This window comes from Rhamphochromis longiceps, linkage group LG11 (assembly GCF_057381845.1).
Source record: "Rhamphochromis longiceps isolate RC_006_pf linkage group LG11, R_longiceps_female_GT1.1, whole genome shotgun sequence".
In the NCBI taxonomy this organism is placed as follows: domain Eukaryota; kingdom Metazoa; phylum Chordata; class Actinopteri; order Cichliformes; family Cichlidae; genus Rhamphochromis; species Rhamphochromis longiceps.
Window position 1 is genome coordinate 26,450,204 of NC_140567.1, and position 19,589 is coordinate 26,469,792.

Sequence of the window (19,589 nt, forward strand, 5' to 3'; positions counted from 1 at the left end):
AGTGTGCACCAAACTACAACCGTCCTCTCGAACAGAGACACGCTCAAAGGGGCGGCACGGTGGCTCTAAATCACAGGAACAAGTGAAGGCACCATTTAGCAGCACACTCTAATCAGCATTTAAAGCCAGAATATGGGAACAAACTAATTAATGCTAAAAGTGAAAACATATATTTAATGTGCCCCTGCTTTAACTTTATTTGACTGGCAGTATGTAGATATAGTTATTGGAAAGCAAACACTGAGTATTGTGGATGATACACAGCAATGTGTAGCAGGAAAAACACTGTGTTTACTTGACAATGAATATAATTGAGCAATAGTGTTTTTTTTAATTGCTGAATTTGTAATAATAATAAAAATAACTTTTTAAAGTCTCATGCTTCGAGTTTGATCTCTTGAACTAGTCAAGCACAGGCCACAGCAGATTAGTTTAGGCTAGTTGGACAATGCTACCAAACTGTTGGCAGGCCCAGCAGCAAATGAGGTGTTCAGGAGCATTTTGGTACATTATTGTGACAATGCAGTCCACATGAGTAAGCTAGAAGGAAAGGTGAGGGCAGGTGGAAATCTAAGTGCATTCCACCTGCATTCACTAAATGAAGTATACACACCACTGCAGCCTCCGACTGAGGGGGAATTACGCTGCAGTTCATTGGCTGGAAGAAACACTTCTTTTTCACCTCCTCTTAATGTCTTCCTGGGCTCTGCACTTGGCCAGCTGTTTTCCATGTTAACACAAAATGCCACCTGCTACATATACTTAGAGGTAGACTTTTACTTAGTTGAGTGTTAACTCGAGGTAATGAACATTTTAACTCTGCTCCTCCCCTCTCTCTGCACAGCGGCACCCACACTCCAGGCAGGCAGCGGTGGATCACAGATAAAAAAACTCCTCTTAAATGTCAGGGCAGGATAAAGAGTGTCACAGGAAAGCTGTGATTCTGTCTGTGGAGTCATTACCTCTTCTTTGACCTATTGAAAGATGTACAGTAATATCTCCTGAAGAAATGCCTCTGCGAGCTGCTTTTCCACCCAGCGGATTGGTTAGGTCATAATCACACACTTATGTACCTAAGTGACTTTACAGTCTCCATAAAATGGAAATATGGGAACAGTATTTATGCAATTTAAAAAAGGTGTGCGTAAGGGAAAAAAAAAAATTACAGTGGAACTTCTGATCATGAATGCCTTTCATTACCGCCTTTGCCATCTTGTCCCAGCTCATTGCTCTGCTTATAAACAGGAGCTTTTTTTCCCAAAGTGGTGCATAGTACTGCGAGTACATATACGGCTCCGTGGGGAACAATTAACTCGTTATGCATATGCAGAATCTAACAGTGCGGAGCCCAAGTCCCAAAACATGAAACGTGCAAAAGGTGTTTTTAACAATAAAACAGCTGCTGTATATTATTTATCTAACAATAACAGCTTATTTTTTGTCACGCTTCTTCTTCATGTTAGATCGGTATCTGGTACTCAAACAACACCCTGGCAATGAACTCCACCAGTCTGGATATTAATGTCTCAGAGACGCTGGCAAACAAGACCCTCATTGTCACCACCATACTGGTAAGGTCACGGCTGCTCTCTGACGCTCCACATTAGTGAGATCAGAGTTGTTTTTTTGCTGCTTCCCAGGCTGTTCCGGAGCTCGTGCTGTGTTGTGGTCTGTTTCTGATAATTTTGCTGTCGCCGCTGTAACTGTCATAGAAACTGACAGATCACCGAGGGAGATGTGTAACTAAAAACCAGACTGCTACAGTCCTGGTCTACTGATTATGTCCAAACCCAATAAGCTGTCTCCTTGTAGGGTTTGGACATATGATTGATATCTACAGGTTGGTGTAGAGATGTGAAAGAAACACCCAGAAAGATAGATTCAAATTCACTGAATCCTAAAATACTGTTAACATCCTGTGATAGCACACTGTGTTAGCTAATTAGCCTTTTCTAAATCAGTCTGTTGATTGTTGATGATGCGTAACTGTTGAAGCCAAATTTCATAACAGCGAACATTACGCCGTTTATGGGGGAAATTAAAAATAAACATGGAAAACATCTGAAGCAGCTCGAGCTTTAGGACAAAACAAGAAAGAACAAAAAAAGGAAAGGAAAGGGAAAGAAAACATCTTGTTCTTGGGTTGTGTCAGATATGAAGATGTTTAGCAGTAAAGAAAAAGCCATTTTGCTGTATTCTCCCAAGATGTAGACAAATTCACTGTTGTTTGTGTGTTAGAGGGTTTGGGCTGGTTTAGACACATGATGCAAGCTTTATGAAACAATTGTTGTTGTTTTTTTTTTATGTCAATACATTTGGCGCACTGCTCAGATCTGCAAGAACACCGCCTGCCTTCCCTTCATACCCTGGTTTTTCTGCGTCGATCCATTTCGTGGCTAGACAGTGGTTACTGAATGGTTTTTTTCTACCCTTACCTATGTCTGTAGCTATCTTCCACAATCCAATTTATGTCTTTTAAACCAATTTAGTATTGGACTTCCATAACTGTAGGGGACTCACAAGAGGGAGATAAAAATGGTCTAAATTGATTCTGCTCAAGCTGCGATATCTTGACTTTTAGCACTGGGCAAGCTCCAAGAACAACAACTCTAAAATTCCCAAGATGCATCTGTGTATTGTTCTTTAAAAAAAGCTTTCTAGCCTTTTCAGTTAGGAAAAACTAATTAATGCACCTTTTGATAAGTAAAATGATTACAATGTTAAATGTCTTCTCTTTTAAGTGCCTTTAATTTGAAATGACTGCCAGAGTTATCTTTGAAGACACAAATTCAGGCTTTTACAAAATTGTCTGTGATTCCCTAATAGAAAAGTGCTGGCATTCCCATGTCGCTGGAAAAATGGTTATTTGGCTTGTTGCGAAGAACACAATACCATACGTGACTGTGGAGTAAATATAAAGCCAGTTAGCGCAGAATAGCATAGCATAAGTATTGAGGTTTCTCACATGACATCATGGACACATTACGCCACCATACTGGATGTGAGAAAACTACTGGTTGCTAGGGAAACCTGTATTACCAGACTGGTTGCCTGTACTGTAGTTCCTGTAGGTTTCTGGCTTTTGCTGGATGAAATTGGTTGCAAAGAAGATGGTGCACCAAAAACTTTCTAGTGATTACTTTGTTTCTTAACAGGTTGCCATGGATGCCTGTAGCTTTTCACATACTTGCTAGTACTGTACTCACCAAGCGGTAGTACAGCTTGATAAAGCCTGACACAAACCAGAAATAGAGATGGCTTGCCTTCAAAGTAATAAGTTTTGCCTCAGCACTGCAGTTAGCGTGTTTCAAAGGGCACAACTTTTACTCCATTTCCAGCTTGCATCCACTTTTCAGTTTCACTACAGCTTGGAGAGTAGCTGTACTGTGTTTGTAGGACGTCCGTCACTTCCATGCGAACTACAACTGCAGCAGAATGCAAGTTGTTTTTCCCCCCAGAGCTGGGTTTGGTGATTTGGCAACTTCTAGCAACCACTTGAAAATGACATGAGATGAGATGATGAGATAGCCTTTATTTGTCAGTTGCAGTTGCCCACAACCGAGATGACAGACCTTGCCGACCGTACATACAATACACAAACATCACATTGGGGAGACAGGTCAGGCTAGGTAGCAAGGGAAAAAAAACCTCGAAATGTGTAATACAGGAATCCACAGGTATCAACACACCATAACACAATAAAACACAGACAAGCAACATGGAAGAGTATTCCAGTGTGTACAGCTGATCTGGGACCGCTGCAATCTTCTATTGCGCCTCCAGCTGATCCGGTGTCCACATCGGATGGGGGGTAAGCATGGGAGGAGGCGTTGGATTCGGGGGAGGGAGGGTGATAGTGAGGGTGTATCAGTATCAGTGTACATGTTTTGTCCGTGTTCAGCTGAGAGGAAGTGTCACCACGTCCGGCTAAGCAAGGTCAACAGTGTCCAGTGGACCCAGGTGGCCTTGAAGGAGGTACAAAGAGTTCTGACAACAATCCTTTTATCATGGGAAGAATTTGTTGTTCCAGTCAGCTTCAACCTTGGCAGGCCTTCAGCTGGCGCCAGGGGGGCTGCATGAGTGGAGATGGTGGATGTTTGAGTTTAGTGCGAACAACTGCATCCAATTTTTACAGTTGGTCTAATGTCCGTTACTGGTCACCAATTATCTCAATTCCCGTTGTTCTTCTCCAAGATCTTATCCATATTGCGTTCAAAACTCAGTCTGAGTACTCACACCCCTGCCAATCGTCTATCATGTCGGCCAGCCTTATGGGATTTTGAACAGCTGTAGCCGCTTCCTGTTCTTTGATAAGCAAGACCAAGCAGGTCCAAGCCAGCTTCAATCAGCCCGAACTCTGTTATTGTGGTTCCAAATTGGTAGATGTCGTTCATTGTCCTCCATCGAGAGTGTCGCCAGACACACGACGCAACCGACCATCGAGTATCCGGCAGCAAATGTCTCCGCAGGACAATCGGGCTCTTCCAAGCCCAGCAGGGTGTCAATTCCGTTACGGGACCAGTTGATCAAATCCATAATTCTTTAGGTTTTAGAGAACAAGACTGGGAAACTCTTTGAGGGTTAGAGTTAGACGAGATTAGACAAACACATAGAAGCAGCAGCTGGGAAGATAAGAGAGGGAGAGGGGGAAAGATGCGTCCGCCTCCTCCGAGAGCCAAAGAGAATCAGGGAATACTCATTTTCCCTCATCTGGTGGTTGCCATATGGTCTAGGCCCAAGTGACTGTGGGCTTACTCACTTGATCCTTCATTGTCACCATTATTGTCACACCAAAATAGCAGATAAGTTAACATTATGTTGTCAGTGGTCATCTTTCTGCATAAACCTCAATATAAGTGAACTTTGAATGAGTTGTAGGTGAAACTCATTGCGAGTTTCATCGTGTTTCCGGCCTTTTGCTTAGCTGTCTTTTATTTTAGTGAACTCAGCTCTGATCCAGGCAGATCAGCTGATCTCAGTGCTGGCCCTCATTGGCTCTACTGTTCACCTGACACCCTCCTACACATCCAATTGGCTATTTCATTCAGGGCACGCCATTGAAGCTACTATAGCCTGCAGACCAATCCTCAGCAAATCCTCTCTTTCTTTCATGCTATATCTGACATAATCAGCGCTGTATCTTTCTTCTTTGATGCCTGCTTTGTTTTGTGCTGAGGTTCTTGCTGCTGTTCTGCGGGCCTCTGACGTTCCACATATGTGTATGAAGGATGGCCCACAACAGAGCTATGTCATCAAACATAAAATCCTGCAGATAGAAATATAAATCTCCCTTTGGCTGTAGTGATCCTGACTTAACACTCTAACTTTTTTCCTTTCTTGTGTGTCTTCATGCCAGAGAGCAAATAAGCATATTCCCCCAAACTTTCAAGCCATTGCTTTAATCTAGCAAATAATCTCTGATCAAGCAGATATTTATAGTTTTGGACTGAGACCTCGTCATGTGTCCCTCATGTTCAGGAGAACCCATATGTGATGCGTAAAGACAACTACCAAGACTTCCAGGGAAATGACCAGTATGAGGGCTTCTGTGTTGACATGCTGAGGGAACTGGCAGACATCTTGAAATTCTCCTTCAAGATCAAGCTGGTGGATGATGGCCTGTATGGGGCCCCAGAGCCCAACGGCTCTTGGACTGGCATGGTTGGAGAGCTAATCAACAGGGTGAGTACTCTCACTCCCTCTCCAAGTGTTACACACACACAAACACAGACACATGCACATGCACACTCCAGAAACACAGAAACATGCACTAATATTCTAAGCAGTTTCCCTACAAAAGGAGGCGTATAATGAGGGGAGTAAGACTCTTATCTAGGACAAAAGCTGACTTGATAATTCCCCAAAAGAGAGTGGTAACATAGCCTAAAAATCGTCTGCACCATCTTTCCTCTCTGTAACACCCCCCCCCCCCCCCCCCCCCCCCCTCCCCATTTCTTTCTGTCCAGGCCTAGTGTGCCTCTGATAGACACTCTGGTTGAGGCAGGCTAATGAGAGCCCCTCTCTGCTTAATTACCATACGGTATACTTCAATTACCAGGCTGTGGTCCCCATGTGGGGCATGCCACACTGGTGCTCCCCCAGCTCTCCACGCTTCCTCTCTCCCTGCCCTCCCCACTGCCTGATCACTCAGCTCTAATTAGCGGTCCATGTTCATCAATTAGCTTTTAATGGAAGAGATGGAGAGGAGGCAGTGCAACCAGAGACCTGCAAGGTTTTATACAGGTGGAAAGACCAGTCACCCAGTGCTTACTCGCAATTAGCCTCATTTTTATGGTGGGTAATGGGTGTGAGGCAGAGTGCACTTCTGTATGTTTCTGCAAATGTATTTTCAAGTGCATAGTCAAACTTTTAATTTTTCATCATTCAAATAAACATTTTGAACAAGAAGAGTGCTACATTAGTCCGTCTATTTTGCACTCCTACCTGACCATTTGTTGTTGTTTTTTTCTTGCCTCTCATTCACTTTCTCTCTCTCTCGCTCTCTTTCCACAAATCTATCTTCACAAATCTTCCAGAAAGCAGACCTGGCCGTGGCAGGTTTCACCATCACATCAGAAAGAGAGAAAGTTATCGACTTTTCTAAGCCGTTCATGACCCTGGGGATCAGCATCTTGTACAGAGTTCAACTGGTGAGGGTGTTATCTAGGCCTGTGCACACACTGGCTGATACTCGCTACAGATCTTGTGCTGGATTTTATTTCTTTTACCTTCACTGCTTTATTGCCAACTGGGTCATACAGAGAACGACAACTTGCACTTGTTAAAATGAAGCTTAAGGAATCTTATCTTCGAAGCTGATGATTGTATGTCTGCAGTATCCTGCAGGCTGCATCCACTAAGTCCACACTGAAATTTATAGGTATAATTCATATTGCTCAATAAGTCAGTGTGCTGTAACTGGGCAACAGCTTTACATTGCTAATGAGGCTTTGGATCTAAGCCAAGTATGCTTCAGCACCAGGCATTGTGAAACAGAGTGTTTATGGATTGTAGCATTAGCACTGCAGACTTTAGTATCAAAGTGCAGTGAAGGACACTGCCCTCCTGTGGTGCAAAGGGGACTCTCCCTGACAACTGAGACATTGAGACCTTGTTTTCTAACAGATTGTAGCTTCCTGTATGTCCATTAGTCACCATCTGTCTCTGCTTCTACAGCTTTCTACTTTTCTTTCTTCTCTTCTATGCACCAGGGTCGGAAGCCCGGTTATTTCTCCTTTCTCGATCCCTTCTCTCCAGCCGTCTGGCTCTTCATGTTGCTCGCCTACCTGGCTGTCAGCTGTGTGCTGTTCCTGGCTGCAAGGTCAGTGCATTACATCACACACTGTACTGATTGTCTGCAGTTCACATCAGAGCTCCATCATTTTTTATCTTGTTGAACACAAGTCACCTGTCACATATTGAAATTTCTTACCTTATGCAACCTACCGCAGACAGTTTTGACAAAGGTCGAGTGACTGATTGGAGATGACTTGAGTGATGTGACAGAGGTACATTACTGTGTTGCAGCTTGTCCTCGAGGTCACCTTACTTTACCTTTATTTTTCGCATCAGGTTAAGCCCCTACGAGTGGTACAATCCTCACCCATGTCTTCGTGAGCGCAGAGACATGCTGGAAAACCAGTACACTCTGGGAAACAGCTTGTGGTTCCCTGTTGGAGGCTTCATGCAGCAGGGATCAGAAATAATGCCCAGAGCTTTATCCACCAGATGTGTTAGTGGAGTGTGGTAAGTTATAATATGATTACAATGCATTTGTTTGTGTTTGTCAACCAGTATAAAGTCCACGCCTACTCAGAAATATGTCTTGCATTCATTGTCTCTTCACTCGTAAGTTTGTCCTTCACTGTTTAGAAAGCTGTTTATACTGAGTTGACATTAGTAGGCTGATTACAGATTCCTCCGCTGAAGGGAAAAGTTTCTACAATATAAATTTAAGACGCGGCTGGATGTGGAAGTGAGTGAGGAAGAAGGAGTCAGCTACTTTATTGATTTTCTCTTTTTATAACACAGGCACAGATTATTATTCAAAGCAGCATTCAAAGAGTATTCTTGAGGGGATTTTGGCCTTTTTTATCAGACTTTTGAGAAATTGTGTAAAAGGTACTGTATGATGTTCTAATACATTTTACATGTTGCCAAATGCAAGCTATCAATTATATTTGAATAGGATTTGGTTGCGCATAGGTCAGTAGTTTGTGTGGAGAACAAAACAGGATTTACCTTTCCCATCATTCGATCTAGAAACCATTAGCAATCATAGCTATGATGATGATTTAGCTTTTTAAAACGTATCTGATTTATAAAACACTGACAAGCACCAAAACCTAGAACACTGGCTGCACCAGAAGGCTGCATAAAAATGGGTTGTTACCCACAGAGACTAAGCGAGCAGAATAGCTGATGCTTGCATGGGTTTTTGCTAAACACAAACCCCCACCACAAAACAGTAACTACTGAACAGTAGAAGCAGTGAAGATAATAGGAAAATAATACAATATTAGTAAAGTTCAATATTTAAATCATTTAAAGTTAATTTGTATATCACCAAATCGCTACATCAGACATCTCAAGGGGTTTTATACTGTAAGTTAAAATCCATACAGTACTTTGGAGAAGATCATAGTAATCAAATGACTCCCTGTGAGCATGAACTTTGTGATATTGGGAAGGGAACCTTTAGCAGAGTTGGGCTCAGGAAGGCTGCCGCGATGGCTCGGGGTTGAGGGGAAAGAGAACACAGGGAGACAGGAAAAAACACAGACTAGGAGAGATTGCAAACCAAATTTGAATTGCTGAATACACACGGGAAGTGAAAAGAAATGGAAAATGGAGACGAAATACTCAGTGCATCACAGAAAGTCCTGCAGCAGTCTGACCCTATTGCACCATAACCAAGGGATGGATCAGGGCGCCCTGATCCAGCCTTAACTATAACCTTTAGCCAAAAGGCAAATTTTAAGTCTAATCTTCAAATTAGAGAGGGTGTCTGTCTCCTGAATCCAAACTGGGAACTGGTCCCAAAGAGGAGAGGCCTGAAAGCTGAAGGGTTTGCCTCCCATTCTACTTTTAAAAACCAGGAAGATATAATGGGGCCTTTTATGATGGGAGATTTTAAATTAAATTCTGAATTAAATAGGGAGCCAGTGAACAGAAGGTGATATTGGAGAATTATAAACTTTTTTCGGATCTCTCTTAGTGCTCATACTGAAGGGGTTTGCATTAACTGGGGATTTTTAGAGAACTTCTTGAGAAACATGACAATGATGAATAATTCTTCAGCATCACTTAGCCAGGATATTTTAATTTTAGAGATGAACAGATAAGACCTACATGTTTGTTTAATATGTGCCCTGAAGGAAAGAAATGGTCAAAAATGAGTGTTACTGGAAGCCAAGATAATGCCATCCTGAGTATCTGGTTAGACATGTTTCTAATATTTTTTGGGCTAAGTGCAATTTAGATGCAGGAATTAGGAGATCATTCACGCCTTTGTGTCTTTAAGACATGCCTATAGTTTAACTACTTGATTTGTATTATCTGACTTAATCTAAATAGCAATGTAAATATATGCTATATCTTCTAATAGCAATGTCTAAGAGTATATAATAGCAAAGGTGGGCTCAGATCTCTGTAATAAAAGTTTGTGGTCAACAGTATAAAATGCTGCACTGACGAGCACAGAGATGAGTCCACTGTTATAAGAATATCATTTGTAACTTTCACTAATGCTGTTTCTGTGCTGTGATGAATTCTGAATCTTGACTGAAACTCTTCAAATAAACCATTCCTCTGCAGATGATCAGTTAACTGTTTTACAACTATTCTTTCAAGGATTTTGAAAAGAGGAACGTTGAAGATTGTTCTATAATTATCTAAGACAGGTGGATCAAGTGGTGGCTTTTAAGTAGAGGTTTAATTACTATTACTGTAGTACGTAGCCTATTGATAGAGCTAAATTAATCATATTTAGAATTGTAGCTTTAATTAATGGTAAGACCTCTTTGAAAGTCTTGTAAGAATGAAGACTGACAGAGATGTTGATGGTTTAAAGGACGAAATGACTGAAGTTCGTTTAGAAGGATTGTTACAAGAGAAAAAGTCTAAATAAATATCCATAGTATTGGCTACAGTGCTTAAAAGAAGGGTTGGAATTTTCCTGTTTTACTCAATCTGTGACAAATAGCTTTACAGAGGGCTTTTTATAGAGCAACAAACTGTGTTTCCATGCAAAGTGAAGAATTTCTAGATTAGTGAGCTCTTTAGCTGAGTTATCTGTTTTAAAGCGTATGTTTGTGGGTTATAGCAGGGAGTCAAGCATCTCTGATTTGTTGGTTTCTTTACAGAGGAGCCACAGTAATCAGGGCCATACACAGTGAGGATATTAACAAGATAATTAAGCTCTGGGAGTAAATTTTGGGTAGCTGTTCTGCATTGTGTTGTTACAAAGCATTAAAGAAGATAACAAAGAAGAAAGCACTTCTTTATATTTTGTTACAGCACTTTCCAAAAGACATGCAGTGCACTGAATTTGTTTTCCAGTGCTCTGTAGTCCATTATTATTTAACGCACTAAGTGTTATTAAGTGTTATTAAAACAAAAGGAGGGTTTTCAGGGGATACTGCTCAATGTTCAGTTTCTATGCTATAAGTCAGGACAAAAGCCAGAGTGTGATTAAAACAGTGAGTGAGCTCATTTACATTTTGAGAGAAGAAAATTGAATCTAATAATAAATTAAATTCAATGTTGAGGCTGTCATTTTCAGCATCTACATGAATGATCACCCATTATAATTATTTTAACAGAAATGAGAACTGAATGCTATAAAGAGGGCCAAGTGGACGATGGATGACTACAAATAAAACAGTTTTCTTGTATTTTCCAATTAAGGTGTGCAAGGTTAGGAGTAAAGCTTTTGAATTAATTTTTAGTTGATTGATAACCTAGAGTGACAGATTGCTGCCACTCCTCCTCCTCAGCCTGTGCTTCAAGGAGTCTGATGCTTGATGTGACTTTGGGGTGTTGAGTTGTTTAAACTAATAAATTATGCCTTAGTAAGGTTCCTGTGAGGCAAAATAAATCAGTATTTTATCCATTACTAACCATTTTTATAAAGTAAAAACACATGTTAATACTTTATAATCACCAGATAATCAGGTTCCAAACAATACATGATTTTCCTTGTTAACTATTTTGAGTATACGGTATATATTTTTTAAAAAAATATGGTAAATACAATTTTAAGGCCCATGTCTGCAAGAGAATAGTTCATTTTTTAATGTCATTTAAAACATTTTACTGGATGTGTCATTAAAAAACTGTTTGAGTCCCGTAGTTTTATGGAAACGGTTGACAAAAGCTCACTAAGCTCACAGAAATACTAGCCTGACGGCACTCCAATAGTGAGAGTGAATGTGAGAAGAGGCACAAGAGAACGAAATAATAACCACTAAGAGCTGAGGAGATAAAGGAAGACAGGAACAGCTAGATTACAGGGAGGTGAGCAAGATGTTAAGCATAGTCAGTACATGATGTTCTCTTTGAATAAAGTTTGTAGACATGCAAGAAGTCCCATTTTCAATGTTATTAGTGCGGAGTATCTAAAGTGATGGGAAAATAGATGTGAAGCTACAATCATTGCACTGAAGTGTATTATCATTTGAAAATGATTAAGTGGGGCTATTTTACTGTGACACTTTTTAAGATGTTCAATTTGATAAACGTCCTGATGTGTCAGGTGTTTCCTTTGCTGGGTTAACTCAAACCCAGCAAAGTGTCTCTACTGATATTCGCCAAAATAACTGGTGTATTATGTATGAATTTTGCAGCTTATCAATACCATGATGGATCACTGTTGCCACTCCAGTGGTGCTTTATCTCTCCCTTCATCTCTCTTTTTCCTCGCCTTTTTCCACCTTGCAGGTGGGCTTTCACCCTGATCATCATTTCCTCCTACACGGCCAACTTGGCGGCCTTCCTGACTGTCCAGCGGATGGAGGTTCCCATTGAGTCTCCAGACGATTTGGCCGACCAGACGAACATCGAGTATGGCACGATCCACGGCGGGAGCACCATGACCTTCTTTATGGTGCGGCTCCGGTTGTGCTTGGGTTCGGAATTTGGGAATAATTATATGTGTGCTTTTATCCGTGTTAAATATTTGTTTGTGTAGCTGTTTGGATTGACTAACTCCCTAAATCGCTCTGATAGCAATTCAGGAAATAGTTGTTCATAAAGTTTTCTATGTGTTACATGTAATGGACCGCAGTGCTTCTCTCTTCATTGCTGAGAACAGAGTGAACGATTATCCTCATATTTGCCACTCTGTCTCTGAGTTTCTCTCTTGTTTTCTTTATGGCTGTTTGTGTTTGTGTTAAGTGGCTGACTGCCTGTGTTTGCTTATGAGAATGCTACCGGCATCTGTGTTGACATCTGTGTTTGTCATAGTGTGGGTGTGCGCATGTGTGTGTGTGTGTAGGTCTTGTATTTGTGTGTGGGTGTGTTAGTATAGAGGAGTGTGTGTAGGTGAGTGTTTAAAAAATGTATGTTTATATGTTGGTAAATGGCAAAATGCCAGTTAGAGTTTATTTTTCAGTCACTAGTGTTCGTCCAAATGGCGGATATAAGAAAGAATGGTGTGTGTTTGCCTACATAAGCCAGTTTCATTGCCACAGTACATTACCCCACTCAATACCTAATCCACACACGCATACACAATCTCATTGTTGTACACAGATGCTACCATCTATACCCTTTTCCTTTCTTCTCCCATACAAAGAGATACTACATGTAATTGTACATTTAATCCTGTTTTGGACCTTGCCATTTTTTGTTAAGTGCTGAACCACCTCCTGTGTGCTGATTTACTTCCATCTGTATGAAAGATGATGCATCAGCTATGCTGTGAGCAAATAATCTGTTGCTTTGCTTCACTTTCCTTTTTTCTCCCTCCACTCTCCGCGCTGCTTTTTCCCTCTGTTTGCTATTGATATTTTTACTCTGCTTGCCATTGTTCACACCTGATTTTCTCTCCTGTGTGTACTTCCCTTCCCGTTTATCTTTAATGCATCTCTTTCATATTCCTTCTTGTCGGGGAAACTTGTATATTCACCTGTAATTACTGCTGAATTGCCGTTGTTGTGTTCCTGTTTCCTCTGCAGAACTCAAGGTACCAGACCTACCAGCGGATGTGGAACTACATGAACTCCAAGCAGCCTAGCGTATTTGTGAAAAGCACGGAGGAAGGCATCGCCCGTGTGGTCAACTCCAAGTATGCTTTCCTGATGGAGAGCACTATGAACGAATATCACCGTGGCCTGAACTGTAATCTCACACAGATCGGAGGCCTGCTGGACACCAAGGGTTACGGCATTGGCATGCCACTAGGTAAAAATACTGCATCACAAAAAGGTCATGCAGCACCTGATAATGTATTACCTACTTTAAATATTTCTGTACGCAGAGAAATGTCTTAAAAATGTATCTCATAACTTTTTTTATTGCTCCAAGACTCCAAATATATCTATAAAGTTATGAAAAAGCAACTGGGAAGCTAGTAGAGATGTAACACTGTTCCCTTTTTGATAATTACAGACATTGCTGACGCATTTTAAAAGTGCTGTTTCACAGCTTGTGAACTAAAAGAATAACATGATGTAGTATTTAAAAAAATTATGCATGCAGATTTTTAGTTTTAATTATTCTGAGTGGTTCAAGTTAAAATATAACTGATAAAAAGCAACAGGTTAACATTTCAAATCCCCTTTAATGTACCTGTCTTGTGACTTGAGTTGCATCCATGTCATCAGCTAATTCGATGTTTGCATTAATGAGCAGTTGAACAGGTGTACCACATAAAGCGAAATACTGTGACTGAGCATCTACAACAGAGACCAGGCTGCTTAATCATAAGTGACAAGGAGCTATCTCGTTTCTAAAATTATACAATTATTTGACAAAAAGAAAAAAAAAAACTCATTAAATGACAGCGTGAGAAGCATGAGATCAATTATGCTAAATAGACACATGTAGTTGTCTGTGATTTGTGAGATTAGACCTGAAAATTGTCTTGTACGTGGTCGGTTTATTTTTTATCTGTGGGATTAGCAGCTATTTCAAATGGAAGTAACGTGCACACAGTTAATTGCTTTTCCACTCACGCCCAGCGCTCGTGATGCCACTTTTTAGCACTTAGATGAGATTGTCACTGAATCACAGTAATCTGTTCCTATGAAGAGGTCAGCCATATCTCACTGTCTATTATTGACCAAGGCTGTGGAGGAATGGAGAGAAAAAGCAGACACAGAATAAAGAAGGAAAGACCACAGACGTGAAATAAGGGACATAAGAGGAAAAAAACCAAACATATTATCCCACTCACCTCCAGGTAAGAGGCTGTTTAAATTTAAAGAAATAGGCAGATATTTTTACACTTGAATAATTTCTTGCTGGGAATTAGATGACAGATCTCCTTAAGGATATGCTATTAAAATTTCATTAGGGTGTCTACAGTTGCTGTTCATCAGCAAGCTGCTTGGCAACCCACCATAACCTCTGTTCTACCTTTTCGTGTCCTGTGCGTTATAACTTGTACCTGCTTTACTGGGTTGTCTTGCTGCATCTCTCCCAGCCTCCAGCTTTCTGTGTATCCACATAGAAGCATGGGAAAGTGGTGGGAGGTGATGCCAAATTTATATTGCTGCAGTCATTAGTTGTCCTGATTGAAATCGTTTTTTTTTCTGGCGGGAGGTTGGTGTTCTCCAGCAGTGACTTAGCGAAGGAGGCATGATAATCACTGAACAACTGTCAACACTTTCTATAGAGACTGTTTATGTGCAGAAGGCCTGTCTAATAAAAGCTGCCTGTTGATTATCTTCACAGCTAAATACCATTATGCTAAAGAAAACATATTTGTCATTTGCACAGACGGAACCTTTAAACCCTCTAAATCTGGTCCAGCATATCTGGTTTGCTACATACTTTGTATGCTATTCAACCAGCTGCTGAACCACTGTGTCCGTCTAGTTGTTATCTTGCTGTCTATCTCTCACTAATCCTCTCTTTATTCTCACCATAAGATCACTTCTAGCCATCTCCAAGCTGCAGCGGCAATTCTCTTTTTCTGCTTAGTCTCTTTAACACTTAATCATTTCATGTTTTTCCCCTTTTTCTGAAAAAAATATCTCTCCCCTGTCTGGTCTCTTATGCTGCACCTTGCCCACCACTTGCTCTTATCCTGCCTTCTTGTTTTTTTCCAGGATCTCCATTCAGAGATGAGATCACACTGGCCATCCTCCAGCTGCAGGAGAATAACAGGCTGGAGATACTAAAGAGGAGGTGGTGGGAGGGAGGCCAATGTCCCAAAGAGGAGGACCACCGTGCCAAGGGTGAGTCGACCGCAGCTGTCTGCCTCCGTTGCCTCCTTCTCTCTAATGTCCCCAGTAATAGTCTCCTCACTCTCTGCTACCGTCCAGCTAATGGCTAATGCCTAACCTAATGTCCTTGCGAAGGGTACTTAGCACAATCTACTTTCCCAGATGTCTTCTGTTTGTCTCAGGTGGTGCATAATGTGAATTTTATTGGAGACAGTGTATCTGTTTACATGTGTGTATTAAGAGTGTGTATATGTGTGGGCAAAGCTTCTGCATGAATGACAGAGATGATGAAAACATCTCTGCGTTTATGCCACTGATGTCAGATGAAAATCTCTTTTAAAAATTATTTTGCTAACAAAATGCTTCAGTTCAGGCATTTCAGTATTGTTACACTTTATCAGTGCAGTTTATCTCAAACCCTTCAGGGCCCTATAATTCTGTTTGTCACTCAAGCACTTCATTCCAGGCAATTTAAATTTGAAACTCAGATGAAAGAGTACTGAGTAGTGATTTAGGATTACACTCACATTAAGTTTTTGGTTATTACTGTGGGTCAAGCAGTAGAAGATGGAAAGTCTAGTACTTTCCACAACGCAGCATGGTAGCATCTTTGTTAGACCACTTACTTCCAGCAGATTATCAATTAGAAAATATGAATTATGCAAAACTTACATTATGAATATTATGACAATTAAGGTGTTTTCTGATACTTAATCAACAGCTGAAATAGAAATCTGTACAAGAACAGTAGCATCAAGCTAGAGTCTGGTTAGCTTAGCTTAGTTTAGCATAGCGCAAAAAAATAGAAGATAAAAATAAGCAGCCTGCGACTATCAGCAGGTTTAAAGTGCACACCATTAGTTCTCCCATCACATAGTTAGGTCGATTTGTGTTATTTAACCTCTGTACACCACCACAGTGGATTTTAAATAAAACTGTCAAGATGTGATTGAAGTGCGTACTTTAAACTTCAATTCATGTGGTTTAACAAGACATTTAATGAGTTTAGAGATTACAGCAACATTTTATATAAAGTCACTCATTTTCAGAGCCTCAAAATTAATTGGACTAACATAATTTGAAATACAGGGACTGTTTTTAATACTTGGATGAAAATCCTTCAAGCCATTGACTGTCAGAAATCCATGGATGTCATCAAATTCTGCATTTCCTCCTTTAAAGGACTCTCCCAGGCCTCTGCGGCAGTCACTTTCACTTGCTGCTTATCTTTGGGTGTTTTATATTTAATAAAAGAATGCTCTGTTTGGTTTAGATTAGGTGACCAACTTGACCAGTGAAGAATAAACCCATTTCTTTGCCTTGAGAATTTCTTGGGTTGTATTTTCAGCATTAACTTGTGAAGCACTGCCCGATCAATTTTGCAGCATTTGTCAGAATCTTTCTTTCTTTCTTTTTGCTCTACATTTTTCTTCCTTTCACTCTGGCACAAGTGAATCTAAGTTTTCCCGTTTAAACATTTTTTTTCCAGATATCTACAGACTCTTTATTTGTTCTGTGGAAAATACTAATCTGGCCTTCTTGTTCTTGAGTGTAACTACTGGTTTGTAGCTTATTGTAAATGCTCTGTATTTGCATTCATGAAGGCGCCTCGTAATTGCAGACTTTGACAAAGATACACTTACGTCCTCGCGAGTGTTCTTGGCTTTGTTAGATGTTGTGAAGATGTTTTTCTTAACCATGGAAAAAAATCTGTCATTATCCATCTTATTTGTCTTCTGTGGGTTTTCAGGCCCTCTGGTGTTGCAGAGCTGACCACTCCAACACCAAAAGACAGACTTAATTCTTCTTAAGAATGTATCAGATTTTTGATTCGGCCACGCCTAAACTTTTTGCTCTTTATCTAGGTTTATTTTTCTTTGTTCAGCCCAGTGATGGCCTCCATTACTTGCACTGACAGCTCTTCAGGCTCTATTTAAAATGACATTGAAAAGCTATCTAATGCGAATTCAACACTTTGAGCCAAAGTCAGATATTATGTTGGCTTCTTTTAACATGAAATAATGAGGGAAATAATAATGCGGTGGTGTACAAATGCAAAGGTAGAAAAATTGTGTCTTTGCCCATTATTGCCCTCAGTGTTTGTACTTGAACCTTGCCGTACACTGTTCTCTTCTCTACATTCAACTTAAATTGCACGTCTTTTTGTTATTTTGTTCCTGTTTTCTTTAGTTATTTTTCATCATTATCTAAAGTGAGCCTAATGATAGTTGTAATAGTTGGTGCTGTATGTGGTACAGATGGCAAAGCCTCTTGAGGCAAATGAACAATTAGTGCACTGATAGCAAAACAAGGCAATTTTGGCCTCATTTTTTTAGGTTAATGATTTTAAAAGTCAAGCTTTTTCACCGTGTTTTATTATAAATTAACTTAATTGTTTTCAGTTAATGAGTTATGTTTTACTAACCTCATGTTATTAAGTTAACCTAAAAAACAATTATAGAATAGAATAGCCCTTTATTGGCGATGTACATGTACAATACCATTATGGATAAGTAACCTAACCTTGATATGTTTTAGTCCCTTTTGCGCAAAGGCCCATGGCATCATGATCTGCATTTTTGCTCAAAATTGTAATTTTTTTAATTCAAAGTTTAATTCACAGCATTGTACTTTTAAACTGAGCCAAACTTCATTCTCACCAACACGGCAGGTCATCAACCCTGCAGCTCACTTCCCTTAGAGTATCACAGCTGTAACAATCTAACATGAAAGTAAATGAAACACAACCTTGATGCTTTAACAATAACAGTAACAAACATCAAAAACAATGTCGTATTACATAACATGCTTAATATTTCAGCTCTCTTTGCTGACACACTCACTCATGTCTGGGCTTATTAAAGCACAGACTACAGCTGACAAACAGGTGTCGGTTTATCTTCCTTCCTAGTCTCGTTTTTTGATCGTATGTACAATCGTTTCTATTTAGCATGCACAATTTTGAGCAGCTGCACATTAATACTTTCCTATTACCCTTCATCACCTGCACTAACTGAATATCAGTATGCACACATTCAGAATAGTCGAATATAATCATAAATCTATTCAATCATTTATCAATAAAATTATATAAGTTAAGTAAGAGACAATGAATCATAATTGCCAGAAGTGCTCCTTCAACTATGTCTTTTTTCACTGTGCTTGTAAACCTCCTTTGACAATAAACAGTTGCCCATTATGATGCATTTGCGCACGTATGTGCTAATCTTTGTCTCCTGTGGCCTGTTGTCAAGGTCTGGGCATGGAGAACATTGGGGGCATCTTCGTTGTGCTGATCTGTGGCCTCATTATCGCTGTGTTTGTGGCCATTATGGAGTTTGTGTGGTCGACACGCCGCTCGGCAGAGACTGATGAGGTATGCCCCCATACCTGCCCTCGCCGACCCCACAGACACACCCCAGTAGGTTCCCATGGCATCCCGCCATCCCTTTTGATTATGTTATTTGGTGTGTGTCCCTGTGTTGTGTTCGTGTGTGTGTGAGAAAGAGAATGGATGGGTTACTTTTTCAGCTTTTGCCTCCATTTGTATGTGTTTGTTTGTGCCGTAACATTCAAGGTTCACTGTGTTTTGTGCATGTGAGATGAGAGGAATGTTTAAGTACGTGGCTCTGACCTGCTGTAGCGTTCGAATTTTACGACAGCTAGAGAATCTAATCGCATGTTCTGCCTGTTTTGATTTCACTGTGCCCTTTTAGTGTTCGGTGTTTAACAGTATGGCAGCAAGTGTTTGTGAGCTAAACATGATAGTTGGATAAGCAATATTGAGAAATGCCAATATTTGCTTGCATAAAGAAGTAGTGTGAACTTTTTCCCTGGCATTAAATGTCATGATGTATCTTCTTTTACATGCCTCACATGTACGCTGGTATTCTTCGTTTCCATTGTTGTGTGTATTGCTTCTCACTCATGTCATTGTGCGTCTCCCTCTGTCTCTCTCTCTCTCAAACGCACACACCCACACACACACACACCCATGCACACACACACACTCTCCTCCTGTCATTCGACCATCAGTGTGTGTTCTCCAATAACGAGTACTGTTTCTGTTTATGTGAGCACATGACTTTTTATAAATCATGCTTTCATTGAGAATGTGGTTGGCCTGTAGTGGACACGTTGATGCATTTTGTTAGTCATGTGTGCGTATCGCAGTAGTCATGCAGCTGGAATGATGAT

General features: G+C 40.4%; 1 protein-coding gene across 5 annotated transcripts in view; it reads left to right on the plus strand.

Moving 5' to 3' along the window:
* The window catches only part of grik5 (glutamate receptor, ionotropic, kainate 5), a 94,486-nt gene that overhangs the window by 69,943 nt on the left and 4,954 nt on the right, over positions 1–19,589 (plus strand). For 4 of the 5 annotated variants that reach the window (XM_085423353.1, XM_085423354.1, XM_085423358.1 and 1 more), the window contains 9 exons: positions 1,464–1,571; positions 5,479–5,682; positions 6,537–6,650; positions 7,212–7,321; positions 7,573–7,746; positions 11,941–12,106; positions 13,179–13,404; positions 15,276–15,404; positions 18,647–18,813. In XM_085423353.1, coding sequence (XP_085279479.1) covers positions 1,464–1,571; positions 5,479–5,682; positions 6,537–6,650; positions 7,212–7,321; positions 7,573–7,746; positions 11,941–12,106; positions 13,179–13,404; positions 15,276–15,404; positions 18,647–18,813 — 1,398 coding nt within the window. The remainder of the gene's footprint in view (positions 1–1,463; positions 1,572–5,478; positions 5,683–6,536; positions 6,651–7,211; positions 7,322–7,572; positions 7,747–11,940; positions 12,107–13,178; positions 13,405–15,275; positions 15,405–18,646; positions 18,814–19,589) is intronic. The other variant, XM_085423355.1, reaches the window with a different exon arrangement.